The sequence below is a fragment of the Guillardia theta genome, assembly GCF_000315625.1.
Source record: "Guillardia theta CCMP2712 unplaced genomic scaffold GUITHscaffold_114, whole genome shotgun sequence".
Classification (NCBI taxonomy): Eukaryota; class Cryptophyceae; order Pyrenomonadales; family Geminigeraceae; genus Guillardia; species Guillardia theta.
In genome coordinates, this window is record NW_005434560.1 from 7,498 (window position 1) to 25,750 (window position 18,253).

The 18,253-nt window shown below is 49.7% G+C and overlaps 4 protein-coding genes across 4 annotated transcripts; 1 reads left to right on the forward strand and 3 right to left on the reverse strand.

Annotated features, from left to right (window-relative positions):
- Positions 1-6,757: 6,757 nt before the first annotated feature.
- On the reverse strand, positions 6,758-8,513 carry GUITHDRAFT_165816 (hypothetical protein; the record flags this gene model as incomplete). The annotated part of the gene is made up of 16 exons (XM_005823042.1): positions 6,758-6,871; positions 6,917-6,972; positions 7,020-7,039; positions 7,084-7,139; positions 7,183-7,232; positions 7,272-7,326; positions 7,370-7,426; positions 7,482-7,547; positions 7,599-7,676; positions 7,722-7,778; positions 7,833-7,919; positions 7,970-8,044; positions 8,094-8,132; positions 8,173-8,202; positions 8,243-8,315; positions 8,374-8,513. 16 exons carry the CDS (start codon positions 8,508-8,510, stop codon positions 6,845-6,847), a joined length of 963 nt encoding a protein of 320 aa, XP_005823099.1. The 3' UTR covers positions 6,758-6,844.
- A 675-nt stretch (positions 8,514-9,188) lies between these two features.
- On the reverse strand, positions 9,189-10,226 carry GUITHDRAFT_48990 (hypothetical protein; the record flags this gene model as incomplete). Its single annotated transcript, XM_005823043.1, has 2 exons — positions 9,189-9,410; positions 9,861-10,226. Coding segments are annotated over 2 exons (588 nt in total), but the record flags the coding sequence as incomplete, so codon positions are not given.
- Positions 10,227-10,427: 201 nt separating this feature from the next.
- Positions 10,428-10,945, reverse strand: GUITHDRAFT_48520 (hypothetical protein; the record flags this gene model as incomplete). The annotated part of the gene is made up of 4 exons (XM_005823044.1): positions 10,428-10,469; positions 10,518-10,585; positions 10,649-10,711; positions 10,765-10,945. Coding segments are annotated over 4 exons (354 nt in total), but the record flags the coding sequence as incomplete, so codon positions are not given.
- A 3,122-nt stretch (positions 10,946-14,067) lies between these two features.
- On the forward strand, positions 14,068-15,809 carry GUITHDRAFT_117625 (hypothetical protein; the record flags this gene model as incomplete). The annotated part of the gene is made up of 2 exons (XM_005823045.1): positions 14,068-14,139; positions 14,193-15,809. The coding sequence occupies 2 exons, from the start codon at positions 14,068-14,070 to the stop codon at positions 15,807-15,809; spliced, it is 1,689 nt and encodes a 562-aa protein (XP_005823102.1).
- Between the last annotated feature and the right edge of the window lie 2,444 nt (positions 15,810-18,253).

Consider the following 18,253-nt stretch of genomic DNA (forward strand, 5'->3'; position numbering starts at 1 on the left):
ACCCCACATACAGGCTTGCAGTTTTCTTATGTATGCCCATATGATTTGATCGGACAGGTGAAGCAAATCACCAGCATGCTTGAAGATTTTTCATGGGAGTGGGATTATACTTGTACCGGATGTGTACAATACATAGGGGAGAACCCCGAATGGTACCAAAAGAGTACCAAAGTCACATGGTTCGGACTGTACTAACTGGTACCAAGAAATTGTACTCAAGAAGACCCTACCCCTGAAAAAGTTCTGCTTGGCTCTTCGTGATTTGAATTCGGAACACGGTCGGAAGACCCACCCCGCCCCCACATGAGGCGTGGTATGCGTGGATTTGAATCTACCAACCTCACCGCGAAACGTTTTAGAGCTCCAAGGTCAATTGAGAAAGGCAACGCTATGGGCTGAAGGCTGCAGTCGGTCTACTGACGGGCCCGGCCGGCAGGATCCGTCGAGAAACAGGGGGGTCAAGGGAGGTTTTCTTCCCCTGGGAGAAAATTTACGGGCCTGCTGACACGGTCCGCTGACCGGTCACGGCCGCCCGGAGAGATCAGGCCCCCGGCCAACCTCCGGACACTTAGCCTCCTGGCGGGCCTCCAGGGGGTCTGAGGCGGGGCTGAAGGCTGCAGTCGGTCTACTGACGGGCCCGGCCGGCAGGATCCGTCGAGAAACAGGGGGGTCAAGGGAGGTTTTCTTCCCCCTGGGAGAAATGTCCTATGGGTTTTTGGATCTGCGATATAAAAAAGTCTTGTCTCGGTCACGTGATGTGTCACGTGACCGGTCAGGTGAGCCTGTCAGCCGGGTCACGGACCCTGTCAGCCGGCTGACATGTCACGGGCCTGCTGACACGGTCCGCTGACCGGTCACGGCCGCCCGGAGAGATCAGGCCCCCGGCCAATCTCCGGACACTTAGCCTCCTGGCGGGCCTCCAGGGGGTCTGAGGCGGGGCTGAAGGCTGCAGTCGGTCTACTGACGGGCCCGGCCGGCAGGATCCGTCGAGAAACAGGGGGGTCAAGGGAGGTTTTCTTCCCCCTGGGAGAAATGTCCTATGGGTTTTTGGATCTGCGATATAAAAAAGTCTTGTCTCGGTCACGTGATGTGTCACGTGACCGGTCAGGTGAGCCTGTCAGCCGGGTCACGGACCCTGTCAGCCGGCTGACATGTCACGGGCCTGCTGACACGGTCCGCTGACCGGTCACGGCCGCCCGGAGAGATCAGGCCCCCGGCCAACCTCCGGACACTTAGCCTCCTGGCGGGCCTCCAGGGGGTCTGAGGCGGGGCTGAAGGCTGCAGTCGGTCTACTGACCATTCTGGGGTCAAACCGCGTTGGTTTTCGCCCTATATCTTCAAGGGGGTGGTGCATGGGAAAATGGGGGTACACGGCGTGTGATTTGCGCAGGTTGAAATTCTGTACTGTTGAAATTCAAACCATACTCAAAACCGTGATTAAAAGTGATTTTGGAAGTTTAGCTTATCGTTTCTTGGTACCTTCTAAAATGTTTTAATTCTACACGCCTCCACCCACTACCCCAGCGCGTCTCCCCTCACCATTCTGCTCTCATGTCGCGAAGCTCTTCTCTGCCGATCCTTGTCTTCAGTGTTTGAGTTTTGTGCGAGCATGTTTGCCCAAGTTGCAGTCACTTGCAGCAGGTGAGCCTCATCAATATTTCTCTTCGTCAAACCCGCTGTGCCGGTTGGTGAAAATGTTACAATGCCATAATCTGTTTTCAAAGTTTGGTTTGTTGAACGCATCCATTGATGGGGACGAGTATACCACGAACACACACGAGCATGAAGAGACTCGAAATTATTTTGTGAGAGGAAAAGGTGCAAATGAACTCATTACATCACACAGGTAGAGAGTTCTTCTGTGGATTGTTCATTTTTTAATCGTTGTGAACAAGTAGCAAAAGCATGGCGATGTTGATAACTAGGTTCTGAATGGTTGCAGCTGAAACGCACATGATTACAAGATTCCAAGACCTTTATTCCACGAAGACCTTCATCTTCATGTACTGGATGGAATATCATATTTATGAGAGATGCTTCACTGTGCCACATGACTTGTTCACATCATGTTTGTACTTCTCCGCCTTTGAATGATGCATCTCTTGTTGCATGACTTAAAAACCACTTTGTGAAGATGCATAGTCTTGTATATATCCATGTCCACATGCTCAAAGCCTTGCCACTTTGTGACAAACAATATTGAAAAATCTTGAAGACAGCAAACCCAACGGCACAGTGTTGGATGGCAGTGCACCTACAGCATGTGCTTCGATTCTGTTGTGCGCGCACCATATGCTATTGTGGTTGTCATTATCATTGACTGGAAGTCAGTGTCAATTTGCTGGTAGTTCGACATCCTGAGATAAATGCTTCGAATGAATAATAAATGTCAAATCAGATATCACCTCCAACCTTGATTCTACATTCATGTCAGTCTGATTGCAACGCACAATGGATTCTTGCATGCAAGCTGACAAGCTCGAGACTTGATCTCTGATATGATCTGAGGCTTAATTGGACGTCAACAGCTCCGCCATTAGGGAAGCAAAGCAAAGTTCATGCATTTCACCAAATGTGCGAACATGCAAAGGACTTGAGTGAGGAGAGTTTGGAGAGAGGAGGGGAGATACTTCAACAAGAGCTTCGTGAGAGTCAAGTAATTGGCATATTTTAAAGAGTCAAATATCATCAAACTTTTTCTGAACGTGTGAAGCAACGATGTAACGAAGCGTACAGAAGACATGCCGAGGAGGGAGTCAAGTGAGATGTGATTGCGCCTTAATTAAGTGAACTCGTCATTATCTTACAGATATTATTATTCAGTTCACTTTTCAGATAAAGTACATTACTCTGAGAGCCCAGAAGTCTTGAAGAGAACATTGATGATACGATTGACTTAGTCGTCGGACATGTAGGATGACGAACTCATGCAGATTGATCCACTCCTGCAAGATCACCAAGTAAAAATTTATGCTGGATTCTTGATGCCAAGTGTACCTTGCGATCATCTTCTTACTCGGCAGTCCTTCACCTGTGCTCATGGTGGCAGCTCGCTGACCTGGCTGCTGTGCTCGCCCGGCGGCTCAGCATGACGGTGTGCGATTTGACGATGGGAATGATGGGGAGTGTTTCCCCACCCTCATCGATAGGGTGGGTCATCAAAATTGTTTTAGATGGTACAAATCAGCAGTTATAAACCGTTACTCAGTACAACTGCTTGTACCACGGATTCGAATAAACAATTCATTACCGTTAAAACAAGTGGACACGCCAGTTCAAAATTTGAAGCACCCCTACCACTGATATTACCGAGCGCCACCCCTCAAAAACGATGGGGTACACCACCACCGGTATCCTATGAGAACAGCATACGCATTCCTCTTTTGCGTTAATAAAGACCAACGCGGTTTGACCCCAGAATGGGCCGCCCGGAGAGATCGGGCCCCCGGCCAATCTCCGGACACTTAGCCTCCTGGCGGGCCTCCAGGGGGTCTGAGGCGGGGCTGAAAAAAAGTCTTGTCTCGGTCACGTGATGTGTCACGTGACCGGTCAGGTGAGCCTGTCAGCCGGGTCACGGACCCTGTCAGCCGGCTGACATGTCACGGGCCTGCTGACACGGTCCGCTGACCGGTCACGGCCGCCCGGAGAGATCAGGCCCCCGGCCAATCTCCGGACACTTAGCCTCCTGGCGCCGCCGGGCCTCCAGGGGGTCTGAGGCGGGGCTGAAGGCTGCAGTCGGTCTACTGACGGGCCCGGCCGGCAGGATCCGTCGAGAAACAGGGGGGTCAAGGGAGGTTTTCTTCCCCCTGGGAGAAATGTCCTATGGGTTTTTGGATCTGCGATATAAAAAAGTCTTGTCTCGGTCACGTGATGTGTCACGTGACCGGTCAGGTGAGCCTGTCAGCCGGGTCACGGACCCTGTCAGCCGGCTGACATGTCACGGGCCTGCTGACACGGTCCGCTGACCGGTCACGGCCGCCCGGAGAGATCAGGCCCCCGGCCAATCTCCGGACACTTAGCCTCCTGGCGGGCCTCCAGGGGGTCTGAGGCGGGGCTGAAGGCTGCAGTCGGTCTACTGACGGGCCCGGCCGGCAGGATCCGTCGAGAAACAGGGGGGTCAAGGGAGGTTTTCTTCCCCCTGGGAGAAATGTCCTATGGGTTTTTGGATCTGCGATATAAAAAAGTCTTGTCTCGGTCACGTGATGTGTCACGTGACCGGTCAGGTGAGCCTGTCAGCCGGGTCACGGCCCCTGTCAGCCGGCTGACATGTCACGGGCCTGCTGACACGGTCCGCTGACCGGTCACGGCCGCCCGGAGAGATCAGGCCCCCGGCCAACCTCCGGACACTTAGCCTCCTGGCGGGCCTCCAGGGGGTCTGAGGCGGGGCTGAAGGCTGCAGTCGGTCTACTGACGGGCCCGGCCGGCAGGATCCGTCGAGAAACAGGGGGGTCAAGGGAGGTTTTCTTCCCCCTGGGAGAAATGTCCTATGGGTTTTTGGATCTGCGATATAAAAAAGTCTTGTCTCGGTCACGTGATGTGTCACGTGACCGGTCAGGTGAGCCTGTCAGCCGGGTCACGGCCCCTGTCAGCCGGCTGACATGTCACGGGCCTGCTGACACGGTCCGCTGACCGGTCACGGCCGCCCGGAGAGATCAGGCCCCCGGCCAATCTCCGGACACTTAGCCTCCTGGCGGGCCTCCAGGGGGTCTGAGGCGGGGCTGAAGGCTGCAGTCGGTCTACTGACGGGCCCGGCCGGCAGGATCCGTCGAGAAACAGGGGGGTCAAGGGTAGGTTTTTCCTTCCCCCGTGGGAAGAAATGTCCTATTGGGTTTTTGGATCTGCGATATAAAAAAGTCTTGTCTCGGTCACGTGATGTGTCACGTGACCGGTCAGGTGAGCCTGTCAGCCGGGTCACGGACCCTGTCAGCCGGCTGACATGTCACGGGCCTGCTGACACGGTCCGCTGACCGGTCACGGCCGCCCGGAGAGATCAGGCCCCCGGCCAACCTCCGGACACTTAGCCTCCTGGCGGGCCTCCAGGGGGTCTGAGGCGGGGCTGAAGGCTGCAGTCGGTCTACTGACGGGCCCGGCCGGCAGGATCCGTCGAGAAACAGGGGGGTCAAGGGAGGTTTTCTTCCCCCTGGGAGAAATGTCCTATGGGTTTTTGGATCTGCGATATAAAAAAGTCTTGTCTCGGTCACGTGATGTGTCACGTGACCGGTCAGGTGAGCCTGTCAGCCGGGTCACGGACCCTGTCAGCCGGCTGACATGTCACGGGCCTGCTGACACGGTCCGCTGACCGGTCACGGCCGCCCGGAGAGATCAGGCCCCCGGCCAACCTCCGGACACTTAGCCTCCTGGCGGGCCTCCAGGGGGTCTGAGGCGGGGCTGAAGGCTGCAGTCGGTCTACTGACGGGCCCGGCCGGCAGGATCCGTCGAGAAACAGGGGGGTCAAGGGAGGTTTTCTTCCCCTGGGAGAAAATTTTGGGATCTGCGATATAAAAAAGTCTTGTCTCGGTCACGTGATGTGTCACGTGACCGGTCAGGTGAGCCTGTCAGCCGGGTCACGGACCCTGTCAGCCGGCTGACATGTCACGGGCCTGCTGACACGGTCCGCTGACCGGTCACGGCCGCCGCCGGAGAGATCAGGCCCCCGGCCAATCTCCGGACACTTAGCCTCCTGGCGGGCCTCCAGGGGGTCTGAGGCGGGGCTGAAGGCTGCAGTCGGTCTACTGACGGGCCCGGCCGGCAGGATCCGTCGAGAAACAGGGGGGTCAAGGGAGGTTTTCTTCCCCCTGGGAGAAAATTTTTGGGATCTGCGATATAAAAAAGTCTTGTCTCGGTCACGTGATGTGTCACGTGACCGGTCAGGTGAGCCTGTCAGCCGGGTCACGGACCCTGTCAGCCGGCTGACATGTCACGGGCCTGCTGACACGGTCCGCTGACCGGTCACGGCCGCATGGCACACGCCGCCTGGCACACCCACAAACCCATCGATGCAGTAGCAATCCGTGATGGCCTTCGCCCCAACGTACAGTGACGTGGAATTGCCGGGCCTACATACCGGCTGACAGGGGCCGTGACCCGGCTGACAGGCTCACCTGACCGGTCACGTGACACATCACGTGACCGAGACAAGACTTTTTTATATCGCAGATCCAAAAACCCATAGGACATTTCTCCCAGGGTTAGTTTTTTTTTTTTTTGGCGATCAGCGGGTGAAGCGGGACTTTGCGGCGTAGCAGAGACCCATGCAGCGCCTATCGCCTGCAATACACGCGCGGGGACTTTGCGACGTAGCAGAGACCCAACGAGGACAACATTGCATGGAGTATGTCTGGTTCATGTGCAACCAGTACCTTGTGACCGAGAGGGAAACGATTAACAAGGTGCATGGTATGTAGATATTCATGGACATCTTCCCAAACATCGCCGACGGCTTCAGGCAGGAGAACCTGCAGTCTTGCGAGTGGGGTGGTATGTGTGGATTTAAGAAAAGCAACGCTATGAGCCAAGCCTTGCATGATGGGATACTTCCAGTTTCGCTTGCTCGTTTAAGCAGAAACTAGTTGACAATCGGCCTTTACCGTACTGCAGCCTGAGAACCTCTCCCTGCAGCCTTAGCGCCATGTCCGAAGATGCAATGGGAGGGTATCCGGGGTTATGTTGCCAGTGCGGAGGCGGGCAACAATAAGTGCATGCTTCTATTAGACTAATTCGGTGCGCAACGGGCTAGGCTCGATTGCAGAAACTTTTTGGCGTGTTCAAAATCATGAGTTTATTCTGTGCAACCTTAAACGTCAATGAACGGCACATTTTGCGTGAACGTATTGATGAACATCATCTATCTTCGGCAAGATTCATAATTCTCCTGCAAACTCACTGTCAAAGGTTGCTTTGAATCCCAAGAAGTTACCAGAAACCATTTCACCGTTGCATCAATCCCAAGTTTGAGGGGAGTAAAAGTAAACCCTACACAGCAAAAGTTGATGGAAGCAGCAGGAATGTAGCACCTGAACCGGGAAGATTCTTCCGTAACCTTGCAAGATTTAAAGGCATATAAACGATTAAAATTTCACAGACCGTTCATTGCTTGCAGTTTTGCGCAACTGCCCATCAGATTGGGAAGCGTCGAAAATCTCAAATCTGATCAGCATGTGATGGGAAAATTAAATGCTGTACCAATCTGTCCTCATCAAATTTCATACTTTGTGCAATCAAACAAGCGAGATCTGCAATTCTTTAGACAAGGAAGGGGCAAACAAATGAACCTGATATCATGACTTCGTCAACACGATCAGGTGCAAGGATTAGAGAATCCGAACCCTGCATCCGTTGTTAACAACCGAAACTAGAAAGGCTAACCTACAGTGTACTGCAACAGCGTCCACAAGAGAAGCTCGGCAAGATCATCAGAGAAAATAAACTGAGCATTACTAGGAGTGTCAGGACCACAACCATTGCTAGCAACACAAAAGCACCTGGCGTAGAGGTTTGCCACTTCCACAGATAGTCAAGTTTGTGCCTTGGAGTTTTGCCTTGTAACACTTACCACGAATCAACGGAAGGCAATGCACGCGAAGCTGGCAAGACCACACCTTGTGTATCAATCCAGGGACAACATGAGCGTCCTCAATATCAAAATTGTCATGAGGTCCATATACATTGGTCGGTATCTACAAAATTCTGACAGAATGCACAACTGAGTTTGCAATGTATACAACTGTCACATAACGATGACCATACTGTTCATTGTAAGCTCGCATCAGAACTTCAGACTTTCAGACACGAATATGATTAGTAAGGTCAAACCAATTTAAAACGGAAAATACCACTCTTTTAGCATAAGCATATCCCTCATTGCTTGGGTGTGGCGGACCACTGTGCATATCTTCCTCCTTCAAAGGATAGTTCGCAATCTTGGGGATTGTTAAACCAGCAAAAAACAATATTGCTCATGATGTTCAACCTCGTTCGGAAAAGCACATGTTGATGAAACATTCACGCAGCGCGTAACTCCAAATTCATGGCAGCATTGCAGCACCTTTTACAAACAAGCTTAACAGTAATAAGACATAATGGTGAATTCTTGCGTTTTGATTGATTGAGAGATTTTCACTCAACATCTCGACCTGATATGATTCAAAATCAAATATTTGACCGACGCCTCACCTTCGAAACTAAATTTTTGTACAAACCACCCTATTGCAGTTCAGGAAAAGAACCCAGACCCAGACTTTACCACTCTTGCGGCCAAGTGAATGACGTAGGTTGGGTTGTATTGCTCAAATATTTGACGAGTTTCAGTGATATTTCTGAGGACAGATTACGACCCCACCATCAATCACAAGCAGTGCTTTTGCAATCCCAGACCTTAGATCTGCCTCTTTGGAGGAAAGGAACACGAATTGTATCCCCATCTCAAGAAAGCGGCCTCCTTGAACCTTTCGCTCAATCGCCTTTCCAACAAGTCCGCTTCCTCCCGTGACTAGCACTGTAAGCATGATCATGTTGGATCTCCAAGCCCCCTTCCCTTTTTATAGGGGCGTAGGATTAACGTTGTGGAACCGTGGTGTATATTTACACTTGTAAGACCAAAACAGGAGATTACAGTTCTTTATTGTCGGTTTTTCCATTTACTATAGAAGTAACATAAAAATTGTTCGGAAATGGACCCCACCCCTCCAAATCTATCATTTAGTACCCACCCCTGCACGTCGAACCCCCATCCCCACCCTCCGCTTTGTGTGGCCACCCGCCTCAGAGTGTCCAACACTTAGCCAAATTTTCACAGTTCGAGTCAACACACAACTTGAACGCATCGTTGCATCTTTACGTCACCCGCGGTTCGAGGTTCCATACCATTTATGTAAGATCTAAACTTCAATTCCACAGCCACTCCAGTTCATCAAGGTCTAGAAGGTGCACTTGATTCGCAGTTTGCGAACATAACTTGTCCATTTTAGCTGTCCACTTCGATTCGTCGAACTGCTACTGGCAGCTCCAATGTCGATCCAATTCAGGTATTGATGGGCATACTTCATGAAGAATTCATTCGTTTCTCGGACTGAAGGATTCCCCCGCTCTATACAAACCAGTTGGTCCATTTCCCTCCTTCTCGCTTCATTGTCCTGTTCGCTGTCCCTGATCACCTTCCTTATGAATTGATGAAATTGCCTCATGAAAAACTTCATATCTGTCAATCGTTTATCTTGGCTCTTCTGTGTCAAATCTTTTCCCCTCATACGTTTCAGCGGTGGAAGTCCTTTTAAATTGTTGCCACAATGCCAAATGCTCCAGGCTGCCTCTGTTACTCCTGCCCGGTCGTCCGATACTCGTATATCTTCCGGAAGAAGCCTCTGACCTTGGCACTGCTGTACTTCTGGCTGCTGCTGTGAATGAAGTGGCTCCTGACATACTTCCTCTTGCCGTTGTTGCACTTGCTGTGGTTGCACTACCTGCTGCTGCTGCTGCTGCTGCTGCTGCTGCTGCTGCTGCTGCTGCTGCTGCTGCTGCTGCTGCTGCTGCTGCTGCTGCTGCTGCTGCAGGTGCTGGAGCAATTCAAGTTGTTGCTGCTGCAAATTCTCTATCATCCGTTTCTGCATGTCCCAACCTTCCTGTAGCTTTGCAACTACTTCTCGTAGTTGCATTTGCACCGTGAAGTTCTCGTGGCCATGATTTTGTTGCATAGATACTTCAAGCTGTTGTAGCAATAGCAGGCGATTTTCCTCATTCTTTCCCTGAGACTGTTTAAAATAGTTGACAATCTCCTTGAATTGCACCTCCATCTTTTGCATCATGCTGTCTTGCTTCAGTCTCAGCTGTTCATTGGCTGCCACCAGCTGTTCATTGGCTGCCACCAGCTGTTCATTGCCTGCCACCACTTGATCAAGCTTCTCTTGCAAAAGTTGTGTCTTCATCATCCACTGCTTTTCGTGAACCAGTGATGTGACATGAGGCGGACATCCAGTACTACGATAAATGGGAACCTGCACAGTGCACATCATGTTCTCGGAACTTTCATTCATCTCTGTGGGTACGTCTGTAGGAAGCAGAACTAAAACTTGCTCTTTCAGCTGTTCATAAATTCCAGTATCCCGAAACAATGCGCAGCTCCATAATGGATGACTGGGGTCCAACTCCTTTCTCAAGTAATCGAAATGATACACAATGCTTGCTAAGCAATGTATCAGAATCCCATTCATATTCCCTGGCAATGTAGGAAAACATAACTGAATCGTACTCTGTACTAATTCATCATTTCCCTTCTTGAACTGTGGAGGTAATGACGCAAACATCGCCGAATGAATGGGTAATCCACAGGCCGTACGACCAACAAACAGATCTGATGCAGCCTCGTACTTGAAGTAAGTCTTGGGAATTGTTCCGTTGTTCCAACTGGCTCGGTCAGAAACCGCGGTAACTGATGGACAGTGAGTAGAACCACTTGTACAATACGTCGCTGCACCCTACACGTAGGGTTCAAACAATCTTCACATCATCAATCATTATCTCACCTTTCGAATGGAGTGGGTGCCTAAATCCTCCTTGTTCATCCCAAGTCTTTGCAGCTCCTGACAGACAGCTTTCCGAATGGCTCGGTAATCATACGGAGCATCCTGTGCGCTAGAAGATTCATCACACTCACCCCGTTCGGGCAGTGTCATGACTTTCTGCAGACAATTGACAAAACGATGGTATTGACTGCCACCTATCATGCCCAAAAAATGCATCAGTATCAACCACATTTCATGCCAAGTACACCTGGAAACAACTTCCTGGTGTCTGGAGAATGACTCATTAGGTACACACCCATAGCAAGAATGGGGCAAATTGCAGGACAGATCGGATTGGCATATATTGATTTCGGCTCGTTCCGTTCTCCAACTTGATCTGTCTTGCTATGAGGAAAACATATCCACATGTGATCGTCTTTCCATCCCATGTGTTGAAACAGAATCTCAGCCGTATTGAAAGATCTGCAGATCAGATTCCAACTTAGTATCAGGAAGGTACGACCAACTATTAAATCCATCTTCTTACATTTCAGCAACTCTCCACCCATTATGACATACAAACTAAAGGGTAATGGATCCTTGCCAGATGACAATTTCGTTCCACTCACGGCTCTCTCATCTGCGATGGTGTTCTGAAGACCTTTATAGAAATCGGCTATCTGAACGTCGAACTTTCTCCTGTACGTTTTGGTCTTGTGGTGCCTTCTATAGAAATGCCTAACACCTGATCTCAAAGCTACGTATGACGAAAATTTCAACTTTTTCTTCATCATGACATTTACCACATAGCTGGTCCATTGCTTGTATGAGAACCTTCTCGTGTTGAATGGTAACAATTCTCTTCTCTTCAACAATTCTTTGATCTTCTTGGTAATTGGACCACGATTTCTGGGTTCGTTGTCTAAACAACTCTTGAATTCGTGATTCAAACAAAATGGTTTGGTTTCATACAACCATGCAATCAGCTGACTTACAGAACTCAAGTAACATGCCTTCGAATTGTCCGAGAGCATCCTGTCTTTGACAGACTCGATTCTTTCTCTTGTTTCTTGTTCGTCCTCGCCTTCCATTTCCTCCACTTCCTCGTTATCGTCCTCGTCGTCGTCTTCTTCTTCGTCTTCGTCTTCGTCCGAGGCTTCGTCTCCGCCTACCTCTCTCTCTGCAACTCCGTCTGCGTCGTGATCGTTCTCCTTGTTGCATACCCGTCTAGTTCTGTTAGTCCCTGAAACGTATTCCACAATTGATTCCGCGATTTGTTCTTCAGAGATGGAAGGAACAACTTTTGGGGTTTGCTGCTGCGCTGAAGTTTTTGGTCCCTTTGTTCCTTTTGGGTTGCGAGTCGAGCAACCACAATCACTCCACTCTTCACTCCATTCACTAGCACAAAGATGATGAAACATGTTTGAGCAGACAGTACATTGATACAGTTGAGCTGCGTCGTCCCTAACCTTGCATCGTGAACCGAACAAGCATTTCTGACGGCTACCTTGTGATCCAGCGGCTGTGGCCATGCTGAGCGATTTGCGCGGTTGCAGGCATGAAAGGGGGGGTGGGGGGTGGAGGGGGCCGGGGGCTGCAATAAACTACTACGCAGGAGGCTCAGGATTTAGGGGGTAGGAGCAATTAGAGGTCCAGAGTTGAGTGAAAAAAAATCTCTAATTGAAATTTCCTGTTTTGGTCATGATGTTTTTCAATAAATTTTTACAAATAAGACATCCCCTCTGTCAACCCGTAAAAGTAGGGGTACTCAGATTCCGCACCCCTAAAATAGTTTTAATAAAGTTTGGGATTTCAGGAAATCCGTCGGACAGGGATTTGAACTAGGAAAAATCCTGAAAACGCTAGCTAATTAGAGGTGTAAGATGTAGTCCGGACAAGTGTCTGACAGATGCCGGACACGAGCATAAGGTCTTGTCCGGCAGGGAGGGCAAAGTTGAGTAAATATTTTGTCCTGCATCTTCAATGAATGCCAAATAATACCTTTGGAAAGCAGGGCATGATTTTACTAGGGTACTTGAAGTGTTTAGTAGGGGTAGCACAAAAATTATGCTACTTATAAAAGTTCTTATATAACACATGCCGGACAAACCAATTTCCTGAACCCTGTTGGAATAATACTACTAGGTTTTTTACTCGATGCTGGAATTTCATGAGGGGATGAAACGGTATGTGCATAGCGTTGCTTTTCCGGCCGGGCGCTCATAGGAAAAATTGGCAATATTTTTTTTTTTTCGAAGGACCTGAGGGGTCCCTTCATTCCATGCCAATTGGGAGTACCCTCCTTTGAGAAGTCATGTGGGAGGGTAGTCGCTCTCATGAAAATCGTTGCTGTGCAGGGCCAAAGAGGGGTAGGGTGATTTGAATTTGGTGGCGTGGACACCTCACCACGCCAAACCAATGTAAAAGTACGCATTTTAGGAGTATCTGTGGTACCAACTTAAAATTGCAGCTCTTACATGGTACAAAATGAGGGCCAAACTGGTCGGAACTTCGACTTCCGAGAACCCCTCCATTTGACTGTTGTTGGGGGGTGGGGTAGGCATGGAGCACCCTCAACCACCCACCTTTGAAAGAATTTGAAACTGCGTAATAGGGGGTGGGGGGTAGCCCCCTTTTCTCATTCCCCAAGCCCCCTCTCCCTGGACGAGCAAGAGGCGATGAAATGGTGCCTTCCTGACTCGCGAGGATGAACCTTGATATTGAGAGACTTCGAATCCAACCCAACTGAGATAGGAATGAGATGAAGATCTCATATCACATCTGTAAGAGATGATCGAGCTTCTTTCTCAACTCTGCAGGTTGGGCCAAGGTTTGAATCATCCAGCGTGTAATGTAATATGTGCCCTTGGTTCATACAATCCGCGAGTGTACTTGCAAATATGCTTCGAAGACATGATGACATTTTTATGAACAAGTAAGGAACTAATAATGGATACACCATTGAACAGAATCAACTCTGATTGACCCTTCTTTCAAATTGCAGTGCGTTGCACGTTGCGCTCAAATGCATGATTTGTGAGAAATTTGTATTCAACTGTACCTTGAGCGACTTTTCTGTCTAACAATATGTTCTCATGTCATCGCTCACTTTCAATTCTTCTAGTCTTACGGTCAGGATTCATGCACTTCACTTTTCTACAGAGGACAGTGTTGTATTCTGGACTCATACCGGACGCCCCTTGGACGTAGCGTAGGGAAATAGGATGACGATGCAGATTCCTGCAGTGGTGCTGCTGATCTGATGAGCGTGTGTGCTTAATAAACAGAGATCCTAAGATCATCTGAACTCAACGTCTTACGCAAGGTTGTGTATACAACATATGGTAGCGAATTGGTTCACATTCCAGCACTGATTCAGAATCTCAAAGGATGATTTCAGCAAAGAAAGCAAGCAAACTATCAGTATTGAAAGTGAGAAAATCGCGTAAGGCTCAGACCAGTGAACGAAGGATTCCGACATCTACGGAACAAGTCTCTGATTCAACTTCGATCCATCCAAATATTGGAGCTCAACAATTTCAATTCCCCCGTCCTTTTTCCGCAACGAAAGATGATGATTCAATTATGCAAGATCGACCACAGCAGGATTCCCATCCAGCTTCTGGTGCTCGCCCAGCTTCTGGTGCTCGCCCATTTTTTTTCACGCCAGTACCAGCCCCGTCTATCTTCGGACAGGAGTCTCCGGCACCGCATGCTTCCCGTCCTTCCGCTTTTGGTGCTTTTTCTCCGCGTACCCCTGCCGCAGAGCCCATCCCTGCGATGTCTTCGGGTCGGAATGCCCCTGCCGCAGAGCCCATCCCTGCGATGTCTTCAGGTCGAAATTCTCCTGCCACCAACGACAAGGAACCATCTCTTCGTCAACTTTTTGCTTTACTCCTGCAACAGAACGCAGATGCCCAGCAACGTCAAGAAGCACTTGAACGCAAGCTGGATCGTCAATTTGAGCAATCTCAGGAATTCAATGATCGTCTATTTGCTCAATCCTACGAACTTCAAGACCGTCTGGTTTCCGCCCTTTCAACCTCTGTGGCAGCAATCCAGCGCTTGAAGCCCCTCCCAGCACCGTCTAGCGCGCAGCCGTCTCCGCGCATGGCGAGTTCTCCCTCCCCTCCCAGCCCTCGGCTGATGCAGACGCATGTCATCCCGGTTGAGTCAGACCCTTCGTCGATTCCCGAAGCTCCCCCTCCAGTTTCTCTCTTACCAGAGCGACTGATGACTCCGTTGCCAGGTATTCGTGCTTCTAACATGCAGCAGAATCCCTCTCGTGACGCGTGCATGTCGCTGATTCCTCAGCCCACGCCCGTCCGTCCTTCTCAACCTTTCCCTGGTGACAAACTCCCGAAATTTCAGCCCCGAACGTCCATCACCCCCTTTATCGGTCAGGCTGATTCTCGAAGCATTCACAGCTGGCTCTCTCAGATGGGACGCGCTCTGTCTGTTCAACGGATTCCCGGCAACCTGTGGGTTTACTATACAACGACATTTCTTGATGACTCTGTTCTTCAACGCATGTCTCACGATCGTCCTCTTGACGAATGGTTTCTTCTTCCTTGGTCGGAATTCTGTCTTTTCATCACGCAGCAATTTCCTCCCGCGGCTCACATCGCCAAACTACAGCACCAAGTGACCAATCTCTGTCAAGGCGTCAACGAATCGATCACTGATTATACTCTTCGGACGCAACGTTATGTTGACGAACTTTTACTCTACAAATCTGAAACTGTCGTATTTCAAGAGCACAATCTTCTTCAGCAATTTGCCAACGGTTTTCTCGACCCGGAAGTTCGACTCGTTATGGTCCCCATAGCGCACATGCATCCTGCTACAGCTGCCACGATGTCGCTTCTCGCACAGAAAGCTTTCGCCTTCGTCAAACCGTCTTCTTTGGTTCCGGCTCCACAGCCCATTTGTGCCCTTCAACCCTCTCCGTCGACGCCAGGAGTTCAGCCCTCCCCAGCTCCCGCGCAGTCCTCCAGTTCTCCCCCAAATTATTTCTGCACGTACTGCAAACGTTCTGGACACACGTTGAAGTACTGCCGCAAGAAAAAGCAAGCTGATCGCAATGCTTCTTCCGCCGTGACACAGCCCTCCCATCCTCCAGCGAGTCAAGCCGCCATCGTCAATGCCATCACGGCTCTCCTTCAGAATGGTGCTCCAGCTCCTAACCCGGGCTCTCCCGGTCCCGTCACGCATTCCCCTGCAGTCGCCTCCGCTTCTGCTCCTCCTGGGACAGTCTCTTCGTCCTCATCAGCAAGAGCTCAGCCTCCTGCTGATCCCCCGCCTCAGGAATAGGGTACCGCAGGTCATGCTCTCGGTTATTGCAGTTCGACGACGAGCATGATTTCTTCTTCTACGGAGCCCCAGCTGTGCTCTCATTTCATCTTCTCAGCTGAAACTCCGTCCCCTTCCGTTCTGCACAATTCAGCATCGCTGGTCACCGATCTCATCAAATTTCCCGTGACTTGTTCATCTATTTCTCCTGATGCTGACCCTTATCATTTTACAGCTCTTCTCGATGGCGGTGCTGCTGTCGATGTTATTTCGACCGCCCTCCTCGATCGTTTGCATATTCCCTTATCAGCTATTGACAGCTCTATTCGTATCCCTGTATGCGTCGCCAATGGAGTTCACTTACAGACTCTCGGCATTATTTCTCTTACTTATTCAATTGGCAAACACTCATTTACCGATAATTTCAATGTGCTGCCTTCTACATTATCTACATGCATTTTTTCCCTGACGTGGCAAACTCGATATGGACTTGTTTTTCGTGCCCGAACCCGTGAAGTATGGATTGAATCTTCCCACAAGCAACAACTCGTGCGTCTTCCGACATGTGAAATGATTCCGCTTAATTGTCTTACAGCTCCCCAATCCTTTGCGCAAGTTACTTTCCTGTCATTGACCGATGTTTTTGCTTCTCAACAACAAGACAACGATGAGGACGATTGGTTTCTTTGCGTTCTCCAAGTTGATTCATCCTCCACGCCACCGTCAGCCAGTTCTTTCTCTCCGGCTCGTTCTTCTGATGTGTCCCCAGAGGAGCAAGCAATTTCTTTACTTCTGGACGAATTTTCTGCTGTCATTACCGATGATCTGCCCGCCAATTATAACATTTCTCGTGAATTTCAGGCCACCATTGACATTTTACCTGATGCTAAACCTGTCAGTCTACGACCCTATCGGCTCCCGCTTTTCCTCGAACAAGAACTTCAAAAGACGTTGGAATATTTGTTATCTCGCAACATCATCGAACCTTCCAACAGCCCCTTTGGCTTCCCCGTGCTTTACAGTCGCCGCAAAAACGACCCTCGATCTCCTACAGATCCCTCCAGCTATCGTCTTTGCACTGACTTGCGAAAACTTAATGCCATGGTCCACAGCAACCCCAGGTATCCCACTCCTAACCCTGAGGAGATGTTAGAATCTGTCGCCGAGGTCATTCGTAAATCCAAGCGTTTCTTGCACCCTTCTGAATACAAACTTTGGATTTCAGCTCTCGATCTTCTCCGCGGTTTTTGGCAAATTCCTGTTGCCCCTGATCATCGCAAATATGTCGCCATCATCACCAAGTTTGGCAAATATCAGTTTCGCAATCTTCCATTCGGCTACATTCACGCAAGCAATATTTTTCAAGAATGGATTACTCTTCTCTTTCGTGATATTACCAGTGTATTCCCGTACATTGATGACTTGCTCATCCTTGATTTCGGCACGTTTGATCAACACCTCAACACTCTACGTCGCGTTCTTCTGCGCTGCCGCGAGAATCAAGTTTACCTCAAGAAATCAAAAGTCAAGCTCTTTCAAGATAGTGTCGAGTTCCTCGGTCATCAAATCTCTGCTGATGGCATATCGACTCAATCCAGTAAGACCAGCGCGATCCTTGACTGGCCACCACCCAGCAACGCAAAGGAGATCAAAATATTTCTTGGGCTCTCCGGATATTACCGTCGCTTTATTCGCAACTATGCCCACATTGCTGCTCCTCTTCATGCTCTTCTTCGTAAGAATGTCGTCTTTCAATGGACTCCCGAGTGTCAGCAAGCCTTTGATCTTCTCAAACACCGGTTAACCTCCTCCCCAATTCTCTCTCACTTTGATCCAGCGCTTAGGACAGAAGTTCACACCGATGCCTCAAACACAGCTCTCGGCGGTGTTCTTCTTCAGTACGACGCTGACAACAAAGAGAAAGTCATTGGATTCTACAGTCGCCTGTTTACTGATGCAGAAAGAAATTATCAAACCACTGAGCGCGAACTTTTGGCCATCAAAGACGTGCTTCTTCACTTCCAATTTTATCTTCTTGGCAAGCCCATCATCCTTCGTACTGATCACAAGGCTCTCACGTACTTTCAAACTCAAAAGGATCTCAAAGGTCGTCTTCGCCGCTGGTTAGAAACTCTCAGTGAATTCTCTATCGTCGAGATCGCGCACGTGAAAGGTACCGATAATGTCGTCCCTGACGCTCTCAGCCGCCAATATCCCGACGACGACGTCGCACCTCCACGCGATGACGCAATCCTACATTCAGATGATCAAGATTTTCATCATCTCCTTGCTCTCGATGCTCCTGCTGATAATGCTTCTCTCGTTGAATCTCTTCACGACACAATCGTCCAAGCATATTCCTCGTGTTCATACTTTTCTACAATCTATCAAGCAGTTCAAAACAACCCATCGTACAAGCATTTTCACATTGAAAATCATCTCCTGATTCTAACAGATAGTCTTCA